This window comes from Hippopotamus amphibius, chromosome 8, assembly GCF_030028045.1.
Source record: "Hippopotamus amphibius kiboko isolate mHipAmp2 chromosome 8, mHipAmp2.hap2, whole genome shotgun sequence".
Lineage (NCBI taxonomy): Eukaryota > Metazoa > Chordata > Mammalia > Artiodactyla > Hippopotamidae > Hippopotamus > Hippopotamus amphibius.
The window spans coordinates 123,416,300-123,440,515 of NC_080193.1; the positions used below are offsets into that span (position 1 = coordinate 123,416,300).

General features: G+C 35.7%; 1 protein-coding gene and 1 long non-coding RNA gene across 2 annotated transcripts in view; one reads left to right on the plus strand and one right to left on the minus strand.

Moving 5' to 3' along the window:
* TTN (titin) overlaps window positions 1-24,216 on the plus strand; it is a 269,124-nt gene that overhangs the window by 150,458 nt on the left and 94,450 nt on the right. The window contains exons 206-233 of the mRNA XM_057746297.1: window positions 942-1,010; window positions 3,226-3,306; window positions 4,190-4,264; window positions 4,902-4,994; window positions 5,448-5,510; window positions 5,844-5,933; window positions 6,815-6,865; window positions 7,405-7,806; window positions 8,330-8,608; window positions 8,857-9,132; window positions 9,285-9,424; window positions 10,039-10,165; window positions 10,259-10,522; window positions 10,812-11,078; window positions 11,218-11,481; window positions 11,570-11,709; window positions 11,890-12,016; window positions 12,135-12,401; window positions 12,518-12,784; window positions 13,625-13,891; window positions 13,983-14,122; window positions 14,546-14,672; window positions 15,482-15,624; window positions 20,244-20,367; window positions 20,907-21,173; window positions 22,940-23,037; window positions 23,682-23,850; window positions 23,942-24,208. Of these exons, the coding sequence (XP_057602280.1) occupies window positions 942-1,010; window positions 3,226-3,306; window positions 4,190-4,264; window positions 4,902-4,994; window positions 5,448-5,510; window positions 5,844-5,933; window positions 6,815-6,865; window positions 7,405-7,806; window positions 8,330-8,608; window positions 8,857-9,132; window positions 9,285-9,424; window positions 10,039-10,165; window positions 10,259-10,522; window positions 10,812-11,078; window positions 11,218-11,481; window positions 11,570-11,709; window positions 11,890-12,016; window positions 12,135-12,401; window positions 12,518-12,784; window positions 13,625-13,891; window positions 13,983-14,122; window positions 14,546-14,672; window positions 15,482-15,624; window positions 20,244-20,367; window positions 20,907-21,173; window positions 22,940-23,037; window positions 23,682-23,850; window positions 23,942-24,208 (4,944 nt within the window). The remainder of the gene's footprint in view (window positions 1-941; window positions 1,011-3,225; window positions 3,307-4,189; window positions 4,265-4,901; window positions 4,995-5,447; window positions 5,511-5,843; window positions 5,934-6,814; window positions 6,866-7,404; window positions 7,807-8,329; window positions 8,609-8,856; window positions 9,133-9,284; window positions 9,425-10,038; window positions 10,166-10,258; window positions 10,523-10,811; window positions 11,079-11,217; window positions 11,482-11,569; window positions 11,710-11,889; window positions 12,017-12,134; window positions 12,402-12,517; window positions 12,785-13,624; window positions 13,892-13,982; window positions 14,123-14,545; window positions 14,673-15,481; window positions 15,625-20,243; window positions 20,368-20,906; window positions 21,174-22,939; window positions 23,038-23,681; window positions 23,851-23,941; window positions 24,209-24,216) is intronic.
* LOC130859047 (uncharacterized) overlaps window positions 21,265-24,216 on the minus strand; it is a 98,728-nt gene continuing 95,776 nt past the window's right edge. The window contains exon 10 of the long non-coding RNA XR_009055162.1: window positions 21,265-22,216. This is a non-coding gene — a long non-coding RNA (uncharacterized LOC130859047). The remainder of the gene's footprint in view (window positions 22,217-24,216) is intronic.

Sequence of the window (24,216 nt, forward strand, 5' to 3'; positions counted from 1 at the left end):
AGAAACAAATTTATACAAAAGCCAAAACTTTGTTCTTAAAGAATGACATAGGCTTTAGAATATATTATAGGTAATATATTTATGGCATCCAATAGCTGATGTGTTCATATACCATGAAGAGAAGGTATATGAATGACCTGTCACTGCTTCCCCACTTTTTTTTTTTTTTTTTTGGCAACTTAATAAAAACCCAGTTGTGTTCTGTGGTCGTCCTCAGCGTAGCCAGAGAGAGTGGTTATGGATACATTTGATATCCAGCATCTCTTCTCATTGTTAAACTTCCTTTCATTCTCTTTGCATTTAGGTTTTTCTTTGAAGTGATTCCATATTACTTAATTTTAAGATAACATCTTTAAAAGCTGAAATAAACTAGCAAAATCTTATTATTCTTTTTACTTTAACAAAATGCGTTCTTATTTGTGGTGTCATGAGATTTCCTAATCTAAAATAATCTAGATATAATCTTAGGTGAGCACTTTTCCCATACTCATGTACACAAAGCCAGAATTTTCTACAGTAAAACTTGTTTCTTGCCTCTCTAAAACCCTCCTGGCCTGTAGGGGGAGCTTCTTGCATTTTTAATCAAACATAGAAAGAGCACCTCTTAGAAGGCTACACATCTGTTGATTGCCATTCCATGAGGACATACACTTAACTACATTTCCCTTCGTGTAAAATTTATATGCAAAGGAAGATTTCTTCATCCTGCAAAGAATAAAAATTATCTTCCTTCTCAGCCACACTTTAATTTACTACTCAAGTTTGGAGTAAAACTGCAATCTGTTTTCATGGTTTGAACGCTTCTTGTGTGTTCTTCGGCGGCTGTTATTAATGCTTTGGGGTTATAAGCAAAGCCTGGTTTTGATTCTTGGATATTTAATAATTTGCTTCAGATAAAACTCAATAAACAAATAATGAAAGTAACATCATCTTCTTTAAAGCTGTTTCAAGGAAGAAAGTTCCTGAAAAACCTGAGGTTCCGGAAAAAGTGGAGCTGACACCTCTGAAAGGTATCTCACAGTCTAGAAAATGCTCATATGCACTATCTCTTCATCCAACTCCTTGCTCTTCCTGATTTCTACAATGTTCTTCTTCTTTTCTTTTTTAAAATAATTAGTCTCATAGATTTCTTACATTTTTGTAGCTTTTATGGTCCTGGTTCATGAGTGTTGCTTTCTTTGTCTCCCATCAATTTCATACATGTTGTTTTCTTTGTCTCATCTACATATGTCTTCTTGCATTTTCATAAACTCAAAAATATCAAATTTTATTGGTTAGCTAACATTAATATCAGGACACATCTTAGATTAAAATGCTGAGAGCTATTAGTAGAAAGTTTTGCAGTTTCACCTGAACAACAGTATTTTAGCCAGTGTTATAAGCACTAAAAATAAATCCTGTTCTTCTGTACTATTAAGATGATTCATAGGAATTTGCTTGTGGCTTTCCTATCGCTATCTTCTCAAGAACTCCAGGACATTCTCTCAGGGGTACAGATCGCATATTGTAGGGAAATTTCTTTATCACCGCAGGTCATTTTTTCAAAATTTATTTCTTTAAACAATATTTTTCCCTATCTAAACTTAGACCCTAAAGAAAAATAAATCATAAAACATCTATTAAAAATAAAATTGTTAATTTTTCCAGTAAGTATGGTGGGTAACAATGTTCTAAGTAATTTACATATCCAGACTCATAAGTTGAATCTGTTCTTGATTCACTCTGGAATTTTGGAAAAATCACCCATCTAAATGTATATTTCCTGATTTATAAAATGGAGATTACAAAATAATATTGCTATGGATATTAACTAGTAAAGGATTATTACAAAGTCACTCAAATATTAAAATGACATGTAATGACATGTGATGACTTTAAAAGTAATAACTACAATGGTGTGTTCTACACCTGAGTCTCATGTCAGTAAGATCTTAAAAATAAAATAATATGGAAAAACAATACAAAGATATATTTTCATTATATCCATTAGATAAGAAAAGGATATTATGCCATTCCAATTTATGTTAATTAAATGTGTGGGTGTCTCACCAGTTTGATCAATGAAAATGGTTTACATTACAAATATTGGTAACTTGAAAATAGTATCGAAGGCCAACACAGTTTATCATGGACAAAAAATTTAATGTTTAACTGTGAAATTTTACTTAAAATACCAATACTTGACAGAAAATAAATCATTATTTAAAATGAAATATTTACATGTTTGCCTTCTGTATGTTTAAAATTTGAAGTAAGAGTTAGGCACGGCTATGTTTTTCACATAAAACAAAAACTTTTTAATGAATTTCAAATGTCTTGTTTAAAGCACCAAGTGGGAAATTTTACAGAAATATCTAAGAATTCAGATTGCAGGTGTGTGAGCAAATATGTTACATGATACAAATAAATAATGCTTTAAATTACATTAATTGACATTAGTAGAGAGGTAAAATGGTTCAATAAACAGTAAGTGTTTCTCTCTCTTTTTTTTTTTTCCCATTCAAAACTATTAGGGCTATAGTAGTAATAGGAGGCTGCTCTATATAGTATCATCTGCTATGCTTGATATTCACTAAAGATGCAAGAGGGAATTAATTTGGAATTCCTTGGGTCCCTTTTAGTTTAAATACAAGGACATTTTCTTATTCGTTAAAAATAAGCTCCAACACCAGCTTTCAAATTCTATATTTCTATAATTTTAGGTGAGTATTATTTCAAAAAGTGGACCGTAAGAAAGGATACTTAAGAAAAAGAGATATGGCCCTTTCCCAAAATCCAGTTCATAATCTAGATTCTTTAGCTTTCTTCTCTCATCAGTGGAGAAGACTGAATAATGTCACTAACACCTACCGTAATTAATGATTGGGGAGATATCAAAATAGATTTGGACAATCTACAATTGCAGATTGGGGCAAAGATGCTGTCAAGAACATTGTATTTGACAAAAGATTCATAGTCAATATAGAACAACCTCTTCTATACTCTTAAGATGATTGAATATATTTGCCTGCAGTTAATGCAATTGAATTTCATCACAAGGTTATATAGATGTTTGCAGAGGAAGCAACTTGAAGTATATTCTTTGCTTTTAAATTCTGTGATATTTATATGCAACAAAAATTGTTACTTATGTACTAGTTACTAGTTTTGAAAGAGACATTTTTCTTGTTGAAATTTACTTTTTATATGAATTAACTTCAAAATTTAAAATCATATTCTTTTAAGTGCTTGGAGGTGAAAAGAAAGTTCGCAAATTACTTCCTGAACCTAAACCTCAACCAAAGGAAGAAGTTGTTCTCAAAAGCGGTATAGTATTTTTCAGCCGTTATATCAGTTTCAAATACACACATGAAAAGGACTTGAAAGTTTACAAAATGTTTCTGTCCTTTGGTTTTCTTTTAATTAGCTTCCTAGTTTATCAAAATTCATTTGTAAGTTGCATTGAAAATTAAATGTGATCATTTCCATATTTTTTTAAAAAGACAGAAATTTTGTAAGCATTCAGAGTATCTTAAAATTTACGTTAATAGACGTGACTAAATTGATAATATTCTAAACTAATGACCATAGCTGCCTAATCGTAATAATCAATTTATGTAGTAAAATACACTAAACCTATTAAATACTCTAAATTACACCAAACTACTTAAGCCTAAACTCAGCATTCAGTTTTTGAAAGTGTGACACAGGATTACCACAACTAATAAATAACGTTTTCTAAAAAGTGAACATTTTTTTCTACTAATAAAATATTAAAGAATTAGAAACAAGATATTTGAATGAAGAATCAAATTCTAACACTTTCTTCACATAGAACTGCGTATTTCTTTGGCCATCTTCACTTCAGTAAACTTTATACTTATTTAAATGCCTCTTTTCTCATTAAATTATCACATTGAATTATGATTAGAATTTGTTGCTATTCAAATTATTCATTTTGTGTTTGGGTCATTTCTGCCAGGGATTTATCTCTGAGCAGACTATCTGCATAGTGACTCTGAGTACTGTTTAACATAACAACCTTTGATTTTTTTTTTAAAGCATTTTTAGTGTAAATGCCAGTTTTCCTGTGCACTAGGTCGCATGCTTTTCGCTTTCCTTGCTTTGTACATTATTTGCATTTGTCAAGCTTATTCAATATCTTCATTCGTTTGTCTTGGTTTACATATAAACCTTTTTGTCTTTTAAGTTCTAAGAAAGACACCCGAAGAAGAAGAACCTAAAGTAGAACCTAAAAAAGTAGAAAAAATTAAAAAACCTGCAGGTAGGAATCTCAACAACAACTTGTAAAATTATCTTTTAGAAAAATTGACATTAACAAAAGGTTTATCTTGTAAACATAAATGGAGTTAAATATAAACATAGCTTCATATTTCATCTGTCACATAGTCTGTGTTTTCCATTGTCTGCTTTCTGTTTAAATATTTTTATAGTAGTTCTCAAATATAGTCATGCATTTCCTTGCACTTCATCATCATCATCATTATTATTATTTTGCCACAAGTGTTCCAGTAGAAATAGTTGTGAAATAATCAAGTTGGCTGCAAAATAACTTCATGGGGGGGGTGTCAGAAATGTTTTATAAAATTTGGGGGCTTTTAACTGGGCTGAGTTTTATCATTAGCCTAGTCTCAGAGTGTATTTGGAACTCTTTCAGAAGTGATTTAGAAAAGGAGACCTAATGGGGTTGGGAGGCAATAGGTATAGGTGAAATAAGAGAAAGAAAAATAAATTGAAGCAGAGTCAAGAAGAGAAAATAGAAATTAATTGATAAAATAGAAGGTTTTTTTTTTAAGCCATCAATAATAGAGCTTTTGAAAAAATAGTTTATTTCACATCAGTTGATTTCTAAGGACTCAAATCCTAAAATAACACTAGAAAATCATCTTTTTATCTTAAAGTGCCAGAACCACCTCCAAAACCTGTTGAAGAGGTTGAAGCACCTCCAGCTACTGTTACCAAAAGGGAAAGGAAAGTTCCTGAACCAACAAAAGGTACAAACTTCCTGGCACTTTCTTAGTTGTCTCTAAAAAATACAAATGTGCATCAATTAAAATATCATTACACTGGCATTAAGATTTGAGCAGATAACCTTGATCTGCTTATCTCATCCAGCTTAATTTTCTTTACCACTTTACTCTCACGTGCAATTGCCTCATACCCACCTGTTTGTTGAACAAATTACTAAGTTTTAAACATGAAGAAAATTTTATTTATGGGCAATGAGATGAATAACAAATTAGAACCAGTAAAACTGCCTTACTATATTTTCTAAGTATTTTTTTTAAATACAGAATAAACTTGGATCAAATATTTGATTTGGTGACTATATGTATACACATCCTAATATTTTCCAAGATATGTTAAACCTGCCCAGTTTTGGTTTGACTTTGTGAAAAACTTCAAAAATACTGTGATAACCTGCTTATTACTGTGAATTGTTTTAGTGCCTGAAATTAAGCCAGCAATACCTCTCCCTCCACCTGAACCAAAACCAAAGCCTGAAGCAGGTAAGCAAGCTTATCCTCAATGTCAACAGCATAGTCTTTCATGTTTCACACGAATTATGTGTAGTAGTAAGAAAAAGGGAGTAAAGTCTACATGCATCAAGTGATTTCTAATGTCCCAATATATTACTAGATTATATTGTTATATTTATGTTACGTATATTCAAATATACTATTATATTATATATAGATTTTATTATAGTTAGAATATATTGTTCTCTGAAAAACTAGTTATTAGGAGATTTTAAAAGTACATCCGAGAAGGCAAATAGGCCACCAAATGAGGTTTTAGGAAGTGACAAAGCATACACTCATGCAATGGACATCTTTCTACAGAAGTGAAAGTAATCAAACCACCTCCTGTGGAGCCCGCACCAACTCCCATCGCTGCCCCGGTGACGGTGCCAGTCGTTGGAAAGAAAGCAGGTATTTATTCTGTGGTTTTCCTTTGGGGTTTTTATTGTGTTTAATAACATGAGACAATATACTATGTTCTTTTGGCTGTAGTTTAATTTTAATATTTTTATTAACATAATTTTATCACTGATATTTATGGTTTGGACATTATTCTTACTTTTAAACTTTTATGGTTTCTGTATGATACCTTGTATTAGTTCAGAAAAAGATAACTGCCATTGAGATAATCATGTGAAAAAATACAGCTTTTCTCACATCCCCAGAGCCTGACACTAGAGAATTGGTTCTACAGTTTATACTGCCCCTGTGTTAATTGAATTAAACTCTAAGTGTAGGAACTGTCTTGGTTCTGCCTTAGTTCATTGTCTAATTAAGGTAAATCTTCAAAGGAATCCATGCATTTGTAGCACATAGACCCTTTCTTTTTCCTTAGTCTTCCCTGGATTTATCTGCCCAACTTAATAGAGAAAAGCTTTTGATAATTTCTGGGTCATTTCCCTTTTGCCTACATTGATTCCTTATTGACAAAAACGTATTTCCTTGGTTCACATAACCAGCACGTGCATAAACATATAAAATACTTTTTATAGTTAGGCAAGAGTAAAACTCTTCCTCACAAGGCAAGAGTAAGCCTTCCAGAAATGGGAGAAGAAGTACTTGCTGAAAGTAATTTTTTAATCCTAAAAACACTGGAAGTTTAGCTTGGTCACATCATTCTCAGAATATGCCTTCTAGGAAATATCCAAATATTCTCATAAAAGCCATATAAATCTAATTTTTCTTTATGCATTAATATTTATAATAAAGAGCATGACTCATCCCACATGGTTTACTACTAAGCATGAAATAAGTCTGAAAATTGTTTAAATGCTGTTTCATTTTTATTTCAGAAGCCAAAGCACCTAAAGAGGAGGCTGCCAAGCCGAAAGGTCCCATCAAAGGTAAGATTCATTTCCCTGTACCTGAGTTGTAATCTTTCACTCTGGGAAGCTTCACACTCAAGGGGGAAAAGATTCAAAATTTACATCAATCTGTATGATTTCTAATTGATTCTACAAAAACCAGTACGTCTTCTGATATTGCAACTAATACACTTCTAATATTTTTCAGGTGGGTAATACATATATAACACATATACTTTAGCATAATGAACCCTATAAGTTCCTAGTTTCATTCTTCATATACATGATATTTATACATGACATAAAATAATCAGACATTAATCAGTACGTTATATATTTGGCTTTAAGACTTGAGAAAATGAAGAGCATTTATTATTCATGGATTCCTCGTGCTACCTCATTTTTTTTCTGAAAGAAAGCAGGATAAATTCAGTTGACCTGTCAGTTGCCTAGTCTTTAATTTTCTCTTCTTGTCTTCTGGTCGCTCTATCACTGGTTTCACCCCGCAGACAGCCACGTATGCACTCTCCGACCCTTATGGAAATGCCAGTTCAACTTTCAATTTTATTTTGAATTAGGTGTAGCCAAAAAGACTCCTTCACCAATAGAAGCTGAAAGGAAAAAGTTAAGACCAGGAAGTGGTGGAGAGAAACCGCCTGACGAAGCTCCGTTCACCTACCAGCTGAAGGCTGTGCCACTGAAATTTGTGAAAGAAATGACAGACATTGTCTTGACTGAAGCCGAGTCCGTTGGCTCTTCTGCAATCTTTGACTGTTTAGTCTCCCCGTCCACTGCAGTGACAAGCTGGATGAAAGATGGCAGCAACATCCGGGAGAGCCCAAAGCACAGGTTCATCGCCGATGGGAAAGACAGAAAGCTGCATATCATTGACGTTCAGCTTTCTGATGCTGGTGAATACACCTGTGTCTTACGTCTGGGAAATAAGGAAAAGACCTCCACGGCGAAACTGATTGTCGAAGGTAATTTCCAGTCTTACGAACATGGTCCGTATTAAACTTTAACAAATAAGCCTCAGTAGCAACTTTGATTGTCGTTTTAGACAAAACCTCTTCTTTCCAAGTTTTTTTTTTCTTTTTAATTTTATTTATTTATTATTTTTAAGGGCGTACACCAAGTTCAATCATCTGTTTTTATACACATATCCCCGTATTCCCTCCCTCCCTTGACTCCCCCCCCACCCTCCCTCGAGTCCCCCCCACCCTCCCCGCCCCAGTCCTCTAAGGCATCTTCCATCCTCCAGTTGAACTCCCTTTGTTATACAACAACTTCCCACTGGCTATCTACTTTACAGTTGGTAGTATATATATGTCTGTGCTACTCTCTCGCTTCATCTCAGCTTCCCCTTCACCCCCCACCCCCTCCCAAACCTCGAGTTCTCCAGTCCATTCTCTGCACCTGCGTCCTTCCAAGTTTTATTTCACTGAAAATATTGTATGTATTGAAAAGTCTCTGGCAGATTCTTAATACCGAAATTCTCCACAGAACTTCCTGTGCGTTTTGTAAAAACGCTTGAAGAGGAAGTCACAGTGGTCAAAGGACAGCCACTGTACTTGAGCTGCGAGTTAAACAAAGAACGTGACGTGGTCTGGAGGAAGGATGGCAAGATCGTGGTAGAGAAACCCGGCAAAATTGTGCCTGGTGTCATTGGCTTGATGCGGGCCCTGACCATCAACGACGCAGATGACTCCGACGCCGGGACGTACACAGTGACCGTGGAAAATGCCAACAACCTGGAGTGCTCATCCTGCGTCAAAGTAGTAGGTTAGTACCTCTCTGAAAAACTTAGTTCTACTTATTATTATACTAAGAAAGGAGAAGAGAGAATTCTATTTCCCAGTATCGGGATATCAGCAGTCTTGCACCTTATCTAGGAGGGGGAATATCAAATCACAGCAGATTAACTATGTCCAGTTTAGAGAATTTTTTTTCTATTTCTGAAATTTACTAAGGAAGTTATTTATATTACTTGTTCAGATCATAATTACCTTTCTGACCTTACTTTCATACAGAAGTCATAAGAGACTGGCTGGTGAAACCCATCAGAGATCAGCATGTGAAACCCAAGGGGACAGCTGTTTTCACCTGTGTTATAGCAAAGGACACGCCAAACATTAAGTGGTTCAAAGGATATGATGAAATCCCCTTAGAACCAACTGATAAGACTGAGATAGTACGAGATGGAAATCACATACACCTCAAAATTAAGAATGCTATGCCCGAAGATATTGATGAATATGCAGTGGAAATTGAAGGGAAAAGATACCCTGCAAAGCTGACACTTGGAGGTATAAAAATCTTACCTTTTATTCTAAAAGATAAGTTTTATGTGTGCCTAAGGTAAAATGATACATACACACACACACACACACACACACACACACAAAAGCATTGTTAGATTGTTTAAAGTCTTATGGTATTTCCTCCTTTACCAATATAGACCGTGAAGTTGAATTGCTTAAACCAATAGAGGATGTTACCATTTATGAGAAAGAAAGCGCAAGCTTTGATGCAGAAATCTCAGAGGCAGACGTTCCTGGACAATGGAAACTGAAGGGAGAACTTCTAAGACCCTCACCTGTGAGTAATTTCTCATGTTGTTAGTCATATACACAAATGAACCTATCTAAGAAATAGACTCACAGACATAGAGAACAGACTTGTGGTTGCCAAGGGGGAGGTGAGATGGTGGGGGGGATGGATTGGGAGTTTAGCATTAGCAGATGCAAACTATTCTCTATAGGATGGATAAACAACAAAGTCCTACTGTATAGCACAGGGAACTATATTCAATATCCTGTGATAAACCACAATGGAAAAGAATATTAAAAATGTATATTTATGTATAACTGAATCACTTTGCTGTACAGCAGAAACTAACACAACATTGTAAATCAACTATATGTCAATAAAAAAAGTTGTTAGTCATATAAAATAACTGCATTCTGTAATCAGGTTTGAGATTCAGGTTTGGTTCAACAATGATGGAGTTACTTCCGGCTTCTAAAGTCTCAAAGAGGGGAAGAAATTTGATGCGCTATTTGTGGACAGCTTGGCAGTTTTTTGAAAATCTTATGACAAAACACTTTTACTTATTTTTATTAGTAGTATTAGTTATTTTTATGACTCTATAGAAATCTGTATCTGAAACATTTTATCTCATTCAAATACTAACTACAACTATCATTTTTCAGACGTGTGAAATCAAGGCAGATGGTGGAAAACGCTTCTTGACTTTGCACAAAGTCAAACTGGACCAAGCCGGTGAAGTTCTTTACCAGGCACTTAACGCAGTTACGACTGCCATTCTGACAGTAAAAGGTATAGGCCCTTAGAACTCATGGAGTGGGCTCAACTTCATCTTACAGCCCTCTGCATTCTGAAAAAAACTCATTCTTAATATTTGATTTTCAGAAATCGAACTTGACTTTGTCGTGCCCCTGAAGGATGTCACTGTCCCAGAAAAGCGACAGGCTCGATTTGAATGTGTCCTCACTCGGGAGGCAAATGTGATATGGTCTAAAGGACCTGATATAATCAAGTCATCTGACAAGTTTGATATCATTGCTGATGGAAAGAAACACATTCTTGTCATCAATAACTCTCAGTTTGATGACGAAGGGGTCTATACTGCTGAAGTGGAGGGCAAGAAGACCTCAGCACGATTATTTGTTACAGGTGAGAGCTGTTGAGATCTGACTCTGACATCCCATAGTTAGGCACGTAAATATCTGACTTTAAAGACAGAACAGCAAGTTCTAACAGCTGTCAGTGACCACTGGCCCCACGACTTTATTTTCACATTGCCTTCAAAACAACCCCCTGAATTTTTTTAATGGAAGATAGCTCCATTTAAAAAGGTGACTCAATAAATGCCACGTGAAACAGATTCTTTTTACCAGGCAGATTAGAGTGGAATATTTCTGAAGGTAAATTGTATTCCTGAGTATATTACTTTGCGTTGCAGGTATAAGATTGAAATTCATGTCACCTCTTGAAGATCAAACAGTAAAAGAAGGTGAAACAGCAACTTTTGTCTGTGAACTTTCTCATGAAAAAATGCACGTAGTCTGGTTCAAAAATGATGCCAAACTCCACACGAGCAGAACTGTACTCATCTCATCGGAGGGCAAGATTCACAAGCTGGAAATGAGAGAAGTGACACTGGATGATATATCCCAGATCAAAGCTCAGGTTAAGGACCTGAGTTCCACAGCAAATCTGAAGGTCTTAGGTAAATGTGACCGACTATAACCAGAGAGCCAGTTTTGGGATGGTGGGAGTGGGTAATAGTTAAACATTTTGCAAACTGTAACTCTTAATCACCTTTCATTTTCACGTTCCTCTAATTATCTGCTGAACGTCTTTTACAGAGGCCGATCCCTACTTTACTGTGAAATTACATGACAAGACTGGAGTCGAGAAGGATGAGATTATTCTGAAGTGTGAAGTGAGCAAAGATGTGCCAGTGAAATGGTTTAAAGATGGGGAAGAGATTGTACCATCACCCAAATACTCTATCAAGGCAGATGGCCTGCGCCGCATCTTAAAAATCAAAAAGGCAGAACTGAAAGACAAAGGCGAATACATGTGTGACTGTGGAACAGACAAGACGAAAGCAAATGTCACTGTTGAGGGTGAGTTAAGCAAAATTTTTAAATGTACCCTATCCGAACCTACGGTTTCTTTGTTCAGTCATTCTAACAAAAATCTGTATAATTTCAGCCCGACTAATAAAAGTGGAAAAACCTCTGTATGGAGTAGAAGTGTTTGTGGGTGAAACAGCTCGCTTTGAAATCGAACTTTCTGAACCAGATGTTCATGGCCAGTGGAAGTTAAAAGGAGAGCCTTTAACTGCTTCCCCTGTAAGTCACAATGATCTGCTCACACATGCCGGGACGGACGGTGGGGTGGGGGCGGGCTTGCTTGGTTGTTGGTGGAAGATGATACATTTCTGGTATGAAATCGCTTGATTATTTGTAGGAATAACCAGTTATGAAAATGATGTTCTTGTTTCTCTTTCCTCCTAACCTCACTCCAAACAGGATTGTGAAATCATTGAAGATGGGAAGAAGCATATACTGGTCCTTTATAACTGCCGGCTGGACATGACAGGCGAGGTCTCCTTCCAAGCTGCCAACGCTAAATCTGCAGCGAATCTGAAAGTGAAAGGTACGTTCCACCTACCAGCCACCCTTTTGTATTTTCTTTGCAAGGCTTCCTTATGAGACCCAGAACTGATGCCTGGAATCACATTCTGGCTTCATCCACACCCTCTTCTTTTTTTCAGAATTGCCACTAATCTTCATCACACCTCTCAGTGATGTTAAAGTCTTTGAGAAAGATGAGGCTAAGTTTGAGTGTGAAGTATCCAGGGAGCCCAAAACATACCGTTGGCTGAAAGGAACCCAGGAAATCACAGGCGATGACAAAATTGAGCTTATAAAGGATGGCACTAGGCACGCGCTGGTGATCAAATCTGCTGCTTTTGAAGATGAAGCAAAATACATATTCGAAGCTGAGGATAAGCACACAAGTGGCAAGCTGATCATTGAAGGTAAATATTTTATCAGCTAGGCCACGTTTAAATGCTTTTTTTCTCTCCCCGCCCCCACTTTTGTATATCCTCCTTTAAGGGTTGGAATTAATAAGGTTTTTTTTTTTCCTTGATAGGGATCCGACTCAAATTCCTCACCCCCCTCAAGGATGTAACAGCCAAAGAGAGAGAAAGTGCTGTGTTTACTGTGGACCTGTCCCATGATAACATTCGTGTCCGCTGGTTTAAGAACGACCAGCGTCTGCACACCAGCAAGTTCGTCTCAATGGATGATGAAGGGAAAACCCATTCCATCACATTCAGAAACCTCTCTATTGATGATACCTCTCAAATTAAAGTAGAAGCTATGGGGTTAAGTTCAGAAGCCAAACTCACTGTGCTTGGTAGGTGCTTTTTTTTTTTTCAATTTAATTTTATTGCATTCGATTCATCAGAAATTTGTGGAGTAGCGACTATATAAAATTCTTTCAAGTGTTATATTGCATGCAAGCAAGCCCTGTCCTTTAGACACTATCACATACATTATTAGGCTTATTTCTAAAATATTTTTACCTAAAATATGAGGATTTTAAAGGAATAAAGACTCAGGCTCACAAAATCGCCAGTTCAAATCAGAATTAAAACTCAATTAATTATTGAGCCCTGTCATGTTTAAAATAGGAACATAAATACGTCCTCTCTCCTCACTTTATCAAAATTATTTCAGAAAAATGTTTTTCAAGTTCCTTGGAAACACACAACTTACATTAATAAAGCTCATTGTTTTTCCTGGGCCCTTAATATCAGGCAGATTATATGTGAAGTTTAACATATATAGAAACTATTAAAGGCAAATTATTAATTGATAAAAGAAAAACTAATAATGTGAATCTGAAAGCTTACAGGTACACTAGACATAGGAGATTTGCTAAGAAATTAAAAACTTAGCTGAATAATGAAGGAACACAGTTATGTTTGAAGCTAAATTTCATTGTGTCTTTCAAACTACTGTTAATAAAATACTTCAAAATACAATATAGATGTATTAGAGCTTGATAAATCCCAGGCATTGATTCCCTTTCTAACTCTTAGAGAAGTTTTGAAAACATAAACATGTTGAACGAATTGCATGGTGCAATTTTTAAATATACCCAGACCTCTATAAGCTGCCCCTTAAACTTTCCAAGAGATTGTCATCTCCTTATGTGGTTAATAAAATTTTGTCACTTATACTTTACTTGCAGAGGGAGATCCATACTTTACAGGAAAGCTTCAGGATTACACCGGCGTAGAGAAAGATGAAGTGGTTCTCCAGTGTGAAATTAGCAAAGCAGATGCACCGGTGAAATGGTTTAAGGATGGGAAGGAAATAAAACCATCTAAAAATGCTGTTATTAAGGCAGATGGCAAGAAGCGCATGCTAATCCTAAAGAAAGCCTTGAAATCAGATATTGGACAGTACACCTGTGACTGTGGGACAGATAAGACCTCAGGAAAGCTTGACATTGAGGGTAAGGAAATTTCCACGAGTTTCACTCTTGAAGCTGTTGGAGTTATTTCTGCCAGAGCCTAATGACACATGCTGACCCTGCACTTTTCTAGATCGGGAAATTAAACTGGTGCGACCCCTGTACAGCGTGGAGGTGATGGAGACTGAGACAGCCCGCTTTGAAACCGAAATCTCGGAAGATGATATCCACGCCAACTGGAAACTCAAGGGAGAGGCACTACTCCAGACACCTGTAAGGCTATTTCTGAACTTGTCAACCCCTAGAGGAGCTGCATGAAATAGAAAAGGACAGCAGGAAAGTCAGAGTGCATGCAAGGCATTTAAAACATATCAGGTTCTTTATCAGACGTCAAGCCAAAGAGAGCTATTAGGGTCTATGAATGGGCTCGGACAGGCACACTTGCGTTCTTTTTGATCCAGCACAGTGGTATAAGGTGTAGCTATTCTGTGATGCTCCTAGTTGGTTCAGAATGATACGGCTAAAATAAACACAGCCTTCATGAATAATAGTTGTTAGCTTTCTTTCACAAAAGTCAAAATTAGATTGTCACCTCACCAGTTATTTGTAAATTCCTTTAATTAAGAGATTATATCCTCAGAAAAAAATATCAAAGAAGATGACTTCCTATGAAACCTTTTCTCTCTTTTGGTACAGGAGTGTGAGATCAAGGAAGAAGGCAAAACGCACTTCCTTATTTTGCACAACTGCCGCCTGGACCAGACCGGTGGGGTGGATTTCCAAGCTGCCAATGTTAAATCTAGTGCCCACCTCCGAGTAAAACGTAAGTATTATGTGTTTCTGCTGAAAATGAACTGTATACTTCTGCAGCAAATGGATATGAGTGAAATTAATGGGATTTACTTAATTAGAAAACATTATTAAGGTATAGAAACTGGCTTTCTCGTATTTACTTCTTTGTCATCCTCATACACGCATGGTTCAAATTCTAAAGTTCTGGAAATTTCCTTGACCTTGCCATTTGAACACAAGAAAATTAAGCTGGAATCTCCCACTTCGTAATTCTTTCATTCAAAGTACATATTCACAGAAAAAGAATCTAACTCAGAACCCTTAAAGACCCTTAAAGAGATTCTTCAAGTGGCTGTACAACTATAGCACCATAAGGAAAAACTTTGCTGTGTGGGCATTTCAGACTCAAGAAGGGAGGCGGAGAGCATCAGACTAACATTTTTGGAAGGTGCAAAAGTGTTTATGGATTGGACAGGCTATGTGACTGAGGGGCCCTTGTCCTCTCCCAATCAGAGTCTTAGTTATTTTGGAAGTCACATACCTTATGTAGCAAGAGGAACTTGATGCCTGGCAGAGAGACAGATGCAGCACAAATTTCTCGCTGACCTTGGTATATCGGAATGAAAGGGCCCCTACAGATAGATAATCGCTCTCCGGCCACCAGCTCTCCCTTTCTCAGCACCAAGGGGCCACGTCCACAAAGGAGTGAGAACAGTGGGAAGTCCCGTGGCTCTTTCCTTCTTGAAGAAAGCAACCATGGAGATTAATAACTAAATCTGTATTTATCCTTTTGGAATTACAAAATGAGTCATCCAAAGCTGTTTCCTTCCTCTCGCAAAGCACGAGTTATTGGTCTTCTGAGGCCTCTGAAGGATGTCACAGTGACTGCAGGGGAAACAGCCACCTTTGACTGTGAACTGTCTTATGAGGATATCCCAGTGGAATGGTACCTCAGAGGGAAGAAACTAGAGCCCAGCGATAAGGTAAGAGGCAGGCATGTGGTTGCCTTGCCTTGCTCTTCCTTGTCCCTCAGTTCTTTCATCTTCACATGTGTTTTCCTTGTTCTTTGCTTTCCTACTTCCTCTCGTCTCCCTTTCTCTTTCTTTTCCCTACTCAAGCCTGATTTCTGCTGAAATTGTAAAGCAGATTCTTCTAATTTGTGTTGGGTTTAACCTGATGCTATTTTTATTGAAATGGAAATTAAAATTTTAAGTATGATCAAGTTTTAGGTTATTGAAGAAAAGGCAAACACTCATTAGCTATCAGTGATAGTTTAATTCATGAAAAGACATGAAGGATCAAAAAGGCTTTGCGATTCGATGCGCCGTAACAAGGGTACAGATTAAGTTTTACGGCTAATTCTCTCCATGCTATCTAGCGTTCTGCATATAAGGGGAGTAAGAGGAGAGGATGGAAATTCCATTTCAGGCAGTTCATCAAGTAGTTGAGATAACTCCTGGGTGGATCTGCTCTTCAAGCATTTCTCCAAAGTTATTTTTAACCCTCAAGTGCTTTGAGCTGTGCAAATTCTGGAATGCAAGTGAACTATTTAAAGTGCAGCCAGTGGTGCTGGCAAGAAAGAAGGGCTCTGTGATTCTCCACATGTATGAACAAATACACTTTAAGAAGTTTTAGGAAATAACTAGCTTCTGGTGTCATCCCAAAATTTCACCCAAGTGAAAACCAAGGTGATTATTCAGATAGGCCCAAAATACAATTTACCCAAATTGTACTATGTAGTTTGCCCCTAAGACAATGTGTCTGAATTATTTTGATAATTCACCATTAATTTTGAATTCTTGAAACAAAATATTGGGTTGGCCCAAAAGTTCATTTAGAATTTTCTGTAAGATGTTATAGAAAAACCCAAACAAACTTTTTGGCCAACCCTATATATAAAAACTGTCCAACGTGGGTTGGAAATAAAGCACAGGGTATTTCATTGTTCTATGTCATTCTTTCCCAGTACTTTTAGATATAATATCAAATGTGGCATCAAGGCGTCAGTAGGAATCAAACTAAGACTTATAGGAATATAATTTAAAAGGGATTCAGTTTAACAAAGAGCCACAAAGTTGATTAAAGTATTAGAAGGAAAATGCCTTTGAACAACTTTTCTCAAACAAACAAACAAACAAACAAACAAAAACTAGTATTCTACCAAGGTGATTGAAGAGTAATTCAGTTAACAGTCATCTGGGAGATAAAATCTACCTGCTATACAGACAATAATGACCAACTGATCTCCTTTGTTACCAAGGATAAAAAAAGCAGTCATACATTCAAATTGCAGCAAGAGAATTAAGTTTGATATGAGGAAACTGTCCTCACCATGAGGTCTTCCAAATACTGAACTGGGTGATGGAGGCATGTCCGCCTTCAAGCTTGCTTTTTAAAAATATACACTTGTCCAATTAAGTGTGGTTTAATTGCTTTCATGTCCAAAGGCAGAAAATTGGTTGGCTTTTCAAAATCCTTTCTAGATCTATAAATTCATGATTTGAATAAAGGAACACTGCTTAAGGACAAATGATATTATTCTTTTGCTACTGAATATTTTTTGTTCAAATTAAGAGCTTTCATTAAAAGATCAGTCTTATTAGTTCTAATGTAAAAACCATACTATTTTATTTTTTTAATTTTATTTTTAAAAAATTTTTATTGGAGTATAGTTAATTTACAATGTTATGTTCATTTCAGATATACATCAAAGTGAATCTGTTACACATATATCCACTCTATTTTAGATTCTTTTCCCATATAGGCCATTACAGAGTTCCCTGTGCTATACAGTAGGTCCTTATTAGTTACCTATTTTATTTATAGTACTGTGTATAAAAACTATGTTATTTTAAATTAAAAGGTAGACTCCTAAAAATCTTAGTTACATTTCTTTTACTAAAATATGTGTATATATGTATACACATACATACACACATATATTTATCTTATTGTCACTGAACTTTTTTCTCAGGTTAGAAAGGGTCACCGTACTATAACTCTATAGGGCCTCTTTGTGTCTCACTTGACATAGGAAACAATCTTTTACTTTAGTCACCTAAAATACTTTAGCCTTTTGTGAACCTGCTCCTATATTACTAAAAGTCTCTTTTTAAAAAGAACTTAAATATAGACTGTGAAGTAAAGTCATTTTAGTATATTTTGCATGTTTTGTTTAAGTCTATCAGAACAAACTAGCTATTATCAATTTAATTCAGGCCTTTCATCTTCATTTTGGTATAGTTTTTGGAGGCTAAACATTCTGCAACCAAACAAAAACACATTATTAGAAGAGAAAATCAAAAGAGAAAATTTCAGAAATGAGTTGTGGTTTTTCCTCCTCTTTGGCCATCAGTCCAGGAAAGGACTGCTAAGTCCTAAATGACCACTGAGGATTTTGTATTTAAACTTTAATAGCTTGGTCACAGTCATGATGCCTATTGTATTATAGTAATATGCTTCCATTATAAGTTAACAATATTTTAAAAGAATAATCTGTAACATTATCTTTACACAATCTACCACAAAATCTTCAGCATTCACATTATTGGTTTATTTTTACAAGGTAGCTATTAGTTGTTTTCCCTTTAACATAATCAATGTACACTGTATATGAGCTATTTCCTGAGAACCACTGTGTTCTGAGCCAAGTTCTCAGTAACAGAATATTCTAGAGTAGCCTCAGAGGAATTTCAATGATAAAACAATGTGTTAACATATCTGTTAATGAATTAAAACTTGAGATACTTTTTAAAATAGCCCTAAATCACAATCCAAATTTTAAATTCAAAATTTATATTGAAACGTTATCACAGAAACAATTTTTCTCCCACTCAAGCACCATGTCTTTGAATAAGTAGCTGTGTTCCTAGGACATATCTTAATTACCTTCTCCTGTTTATTTTCCCTTACGTTTCTGGCTTTCTCGATTATTAAGGTAGTTATGTTAATAACCATGCCCAGCTCTTGATTAAGGAAAAACCTTTATATGAAACTTTATTCCTGACTTTTTTTTTACACCAGCATAATAGTTCCACTGGTAAAGATTTTTTGCATTGTTCTTAACTGTAAGTGAACTCTGAAGCAAAATCAATCTGTGTGACGGGGCATAATGTCTTATGGAATTTTTGTATGGTAGAACTAGAAGAATCTCCAATTGTCTTATAATCTACTGTCAGGATGGCCCTGTCTGTAGCCTGATTTTCAGCTGCACAAACCACAATTGTGGGACCTAATGGCAGCCCATATTGAGGCAGTGGATCCTTTTTGACAATTCACTTTCCTACAGGCTATACCCCTTCAAACCAGCTAAGGCTGCATTTACAACAAGAATTTATCATCCGAATATTAATGGTAATGGCAGCATTTGTCATGATCTTCTAAGATCACAGTGGTCTCCTGATTTAACTAGTTCTGAAGTTCCTTTATCCGTTTGTTCACAGCTATGTGAACAATTGCAGCCCTGCCTGATACCTGATTTTACCAGTCATGAGGTACAAATACACGAAAAGGAAAAAGAGGCAACATCTTTGTGTTTTTGCACAAAATTAAGAAATTGTACAAATTATTTTAATCACAGGTTTAATTGGTTTGCAAAATAATTTTAATTGCTAAAATGGAAGGATTCCAGCTTATTGCAAGGCAAACACCTTGCATTTAGAACATAAGGTTTACTTTCAGCTTACTATATGCAATCATTTTTTCCCCTTCCTTTCATGATTTAGCTATTCTAAGTTTTTCCCTTATATATATAAACCCAGTAGAAGAATGGAGGCAAATATATATGTATATGTATAAATACACACATATAAATTTGCCTAGGCATTTCAAAATAAAAGCCCTCCTAGAAATTATATAAAGGTAACTGTGAAACTATAAAAGCCTAACATTTCCTTAGAAGCTTCCAAGCTATTGGTTAAAATTATTTTCAAATACAAATAGGCTATACAAATGATTATAAAACAACTTGGAAAGCACTATTTCAAACTGTTTACCTGAATGAACTAAATGTGCATATACATATACACATGAATGACATTTCATATATTTTTTCTTTCAGTTTTGTTGCTTTATAATTGACATACAGCACTGCATGAGTTTAAGGTGTACCGCATAATTATTTGACTTATGTATATCATGAAATGATTACCATAATATTTCATGCACATCCATTATCTCACATACATATCAAAGACATAGAAAAAAATCTTCTTCCTATGACGATAACTCTTAGGATTTACCCTCTTAACAACTTTCATATATCATATGACATACAGCAGTGTTAATTATATCTATCATGTTGTACATTACATCCCTAGTACTTATCTCATAAATAGAAGTGTCTACGTTTTGATTGCCTTCATCCAATTAGCCCCCACCCTAACCCCCTCCCCCCCCCCGCCTCCACCCCTGGAAGACACCAGATCTGATCTCTTCTTCTATGAGTTTGTTTGTTTGTTTTTGAAATATAATTGATTACAACACTATATTAGTTCCTGGTATATAACACAGTGATTCTATATTTCTATGGATCACCATGATAGATATAATTATATAATTCATATATTCTTAAACTGCACTTTTTTTTTTTTCCAAAAACTAGGTGGTCACACGTTCAGAAGGAAGAGTCCATACACTTACTCTGAGGGATGTAAAGTTAGAAGATGCTGGAGAAGTCCAACTAGTAGCAAAAGATTTCAAAACACAAGCCAACCTCTTTGTGAAAGGTAATTGCATGGCTATTTTTTAAAACATATATAATGCAGAGGTTCATAAATAATGCCAGCTCTCAACTATCTGTATATGATAAGCACCATACAGACAGATCATTAAAATCCACCAAATATCAGAAAATATCTAATTTTACTTTTTGGCTTAACAAAGTAGTTCACAGACTATTAAAAAAAAAAGCCAAAATTGACTAGAATAGGTTTTATTTCCTATTTCCATCCCCACTGTTTTTATTGCATTCAAGAAACAGCTGGAGGAAGAAATTATTATCAGTAGATACCTATCACTCTCTTAACCAAGAGTTGGCTATTATTTCCTTGATGTTTCATATTCTCTAAAAACACTTTTCCTCTGTATAAATAAAAATAATGACGAAATATCATTATTAGAGGAAAACACCTGAGTGGAATCAAATCTTACAAATGAACTTAAAAACAGAAAAGCCCTCAAGATACGAGAGGAAAATTGAGGAGGTGCTGAAACTCTTGGAGAAGGAAAGGAGAAATACCTTGGCTAATTAGTATGATTCTTTCAGAACCCCCAGTTGAATTCACTAAGCCTCTTGAGGACCAGACGGTCGAAGAGGAAGCCACTGCGGTATTGGAGTGTGAAGTATCCCGAGAAAATGCTAAGGTGAAATGGTTCAAAAATGGAACAGAAATTCTCAAAAGCAAGAAGTATGAAATTGTTGCTGATGGCAGGGTCAGAAAACTTATTATACACGGCTGTACCCCAGAGGATATTAAAAAATACACTTGTGATGCTAAGGATTTTAAGACTTCCTGTAACCTGAATGTCGTGCGTAAGTATTCTTCTTACACAGGACTTTTCACTTGCCACTCTTTGACAACAACAACAAAAAAACACTTTTTGCATGCTCTTCTTGGCCTAACTGCATTTCTTGGCAACTTACAGCATTGATACTGATGTAACATGGTCTTTTATGTGTTTAAAAAAGAGAGAGTTCCTTCTGCTACATCTGGTCTGAGAAGGGCAGAGTAATCACTTTTCACTGTGCTCCTCACTGAGTAGTGAGCAGATATGCTCTTTGTCTACATGGGATAAGTCTACTATAGGAATATCCCAATACAGATGAGGACAGATTAGATTTAAAAAGACAAGAAGGGAGTCATTTAAAAAAAAAAAAGGAAATGAAATCAATTTCCACTTGGAAGGAAAATAAATTCTCAGGTGTAAGGAACCACTAGGAAATAAGCATGAAATTTCACGTTGAATAGGAGCACGCTAGAGGTCTGCTGTAATATGATGAAGCCCATTCACATGACGCTGTCCCTGAGAATAAGAATGGAAAAGAAGATGAATTGAAGCCGGGATTCTTTGCGTCCTATAAATGAAGACAGCACTAATGGTTTTTAGCATTACTTCTTCCTCTGGTGGAAAATATAACATCTTTTTTCAAAATGCCTCATGTTAGCTCATTTTTTTCATTCATTCATTTGTCCAGCGATAACTTTTTCAGAGTGTCTTCATTTTTGTGCAGTATTTGCTGTTGGTTTAGTTGCTTCCCATCCATCAATAGCTCATAGTGGCTTTGAGTGTGCTTCCATGCATCTTGTTCTGTCTTCTTTCTGCTTTCTGGTTGCTCTGCTTTCACTTATGACAGAATAGCTTCTTGGGTCTCCTCCTTCCCTTTGCCATCTACTTTGTCTCCACACCAAGAATGCTCAGCTACAATGAGCATATCTTCAAGCCTATTAGCCTGCACTTGTGTCTCAGTATTTCATTGATCAAGAAAGGTCATCTTGGGAAGGACTCACAAGGAGGACTGAAAGAAGGAAGGGCGTGTTGGCAGCTCTCCAATTCTATACATCCACCAACTTAATTCTGGAGATAAATGAAACCAGATATATATATTTTATACATATATATATACACATAAAATCACCTTTCCATTCAAAGCATGTTGTTTTGTCACACTAATGGACTTTATGCCTGACTTATAAGTGACATCTTTGAAGCTGACACAAACCAAAAAAACTGAATGTATTTGATTTCAATTGCAGACTCATGTCTCTTAGCCATAGACAAGATTGGTCATAGCTTTTTCAAGCTGAACTATCATTGAATACTTCTAATTTCTGAAAGATTATGCTGCCTGCCTTAAAAAAGATAACGATTCTTTGCTACCGGTGTTTCCTTTGACGATATCAACTTTCAACTCTGGAGAAGTATCAATGAAGATCTTTCCTCCAGCTATCTTTCAGAAGAACTGAGCTGGCGATAGATAGGTAGATGAGAGATAGATAAGAGATAGATAGATAGATAGATAGATAGATAGATAGATAGATAGATAGATAGATGATAGATAGATAGATAGGAAGAATTAGTTGGACATATAGTATGCCACATAATTTTATGAAAACTAAGAGATGTTTTAAATGTAAAGTATCACAACTGAATGGCAGCTCCAAGTGATTTCCAAATCAGTTGTAGCCTGCTAATATGAAAAAGCCTGCAAAAGTCTCACATTTTCTTAATATGCACCATAGTAATGTCAGAGTGAATTCTAGAAACCTCATTTTGAATTATGATGACCTTCTCTTACAGCTCCTCACGTGGAATTCTTAAGACCACTCACTGATCTTCAAGTTAAAGAAAAAGAAATGGCTCGGTTTGAGTGTGAAATTTCCCGAGAAAATGCCAAGGTCTGTGATTGTGTGGTTGTTAACTTGTGTTTTTTGATAACTTTGTTTACTTTTGGTCTGGCCAAAATGTAAAAAAGTGAATCAAACCTATCTCCAGTCATCACTTCACTTTTAGATTAATGATTATTACTTTAGTATGAAATACATACTTGATTTAAGTGTACTCTTTTTGGAATTATTCATTTGATATGACTTGAAAAACTCTAGACTTGCAATCAGGAGAGTTAGATGTTTTTAATTTGAACCATATGAAATTGATGTTTTCTTAAGTTGAAAACAATCAAATATCAGCAATTTCATGTGTCTCAACTAAGTACTCCTGGTTGCCATTAACCACCATTGGCAAGTCAGCTTTGAGTCCTGGAAAACAAAGGAGTTGGTCTGCGTGAAATCCAAAGCCTTCTACGGCTCTAAACTTATATGATCCTATTATCTTTAATACCTGATATAGTATCACAGCTGTTCACTTAACGGTTGAAGAAGTTTGTTCTTGTTTTGGGGGGGTTTGGTTATATTTACCACTTTGGTTCTTCATAATGTCAAGTCTTATTGACTGCTTTTAGAAAAGCTTAGGACTGTAGTTCCTCTTAAGGACACACGTGAAGGAACAACAAAACTGATAAAGGTATTTATCTTAAATATAGGTTCAGTGGTTTAAAGATGGTGCTGAAATTAAAAAGGGCAAAAAATATGACATCATATCTAAGGGAGCAGTCCGCATTCTTGTCATCAACAAATGTCTACTAGACGATGAAGCAGAATATTCCTGTGAAGTAAGGACAGCGAGAACTTCTGGCATGCTGACAGTCCTGGGTAAGCGTGAAGTCTTTCTTTGCAGGAGTATATGTGTTGGGGAAAAAATAATATCCAGTTTAATTCAATTTTTTAAAACTTCTTCTTGCAGAAGAAGAAGCTGTCTTTACAAAAAATCTTGCCAACATTGAAGTTAGTGAAACAGACACTATAAAACTGGTTTGTGAAGTCTCCAAGCCTGGAGCAGAAGTAACTTGGTACAAAGGGGATGAAGAGATCATTGAAACAGGAAGATATGAAATACTTACTGATGGACGAAAGAGAATCCTGGTCATTCAGAATGCTCACCTGGAAGATGCCGGCAACTACAGCTGCCGACTCCCAAGTTCTCGAACCGATGGCAAAGTCAAAGTTCATGGTATGAAA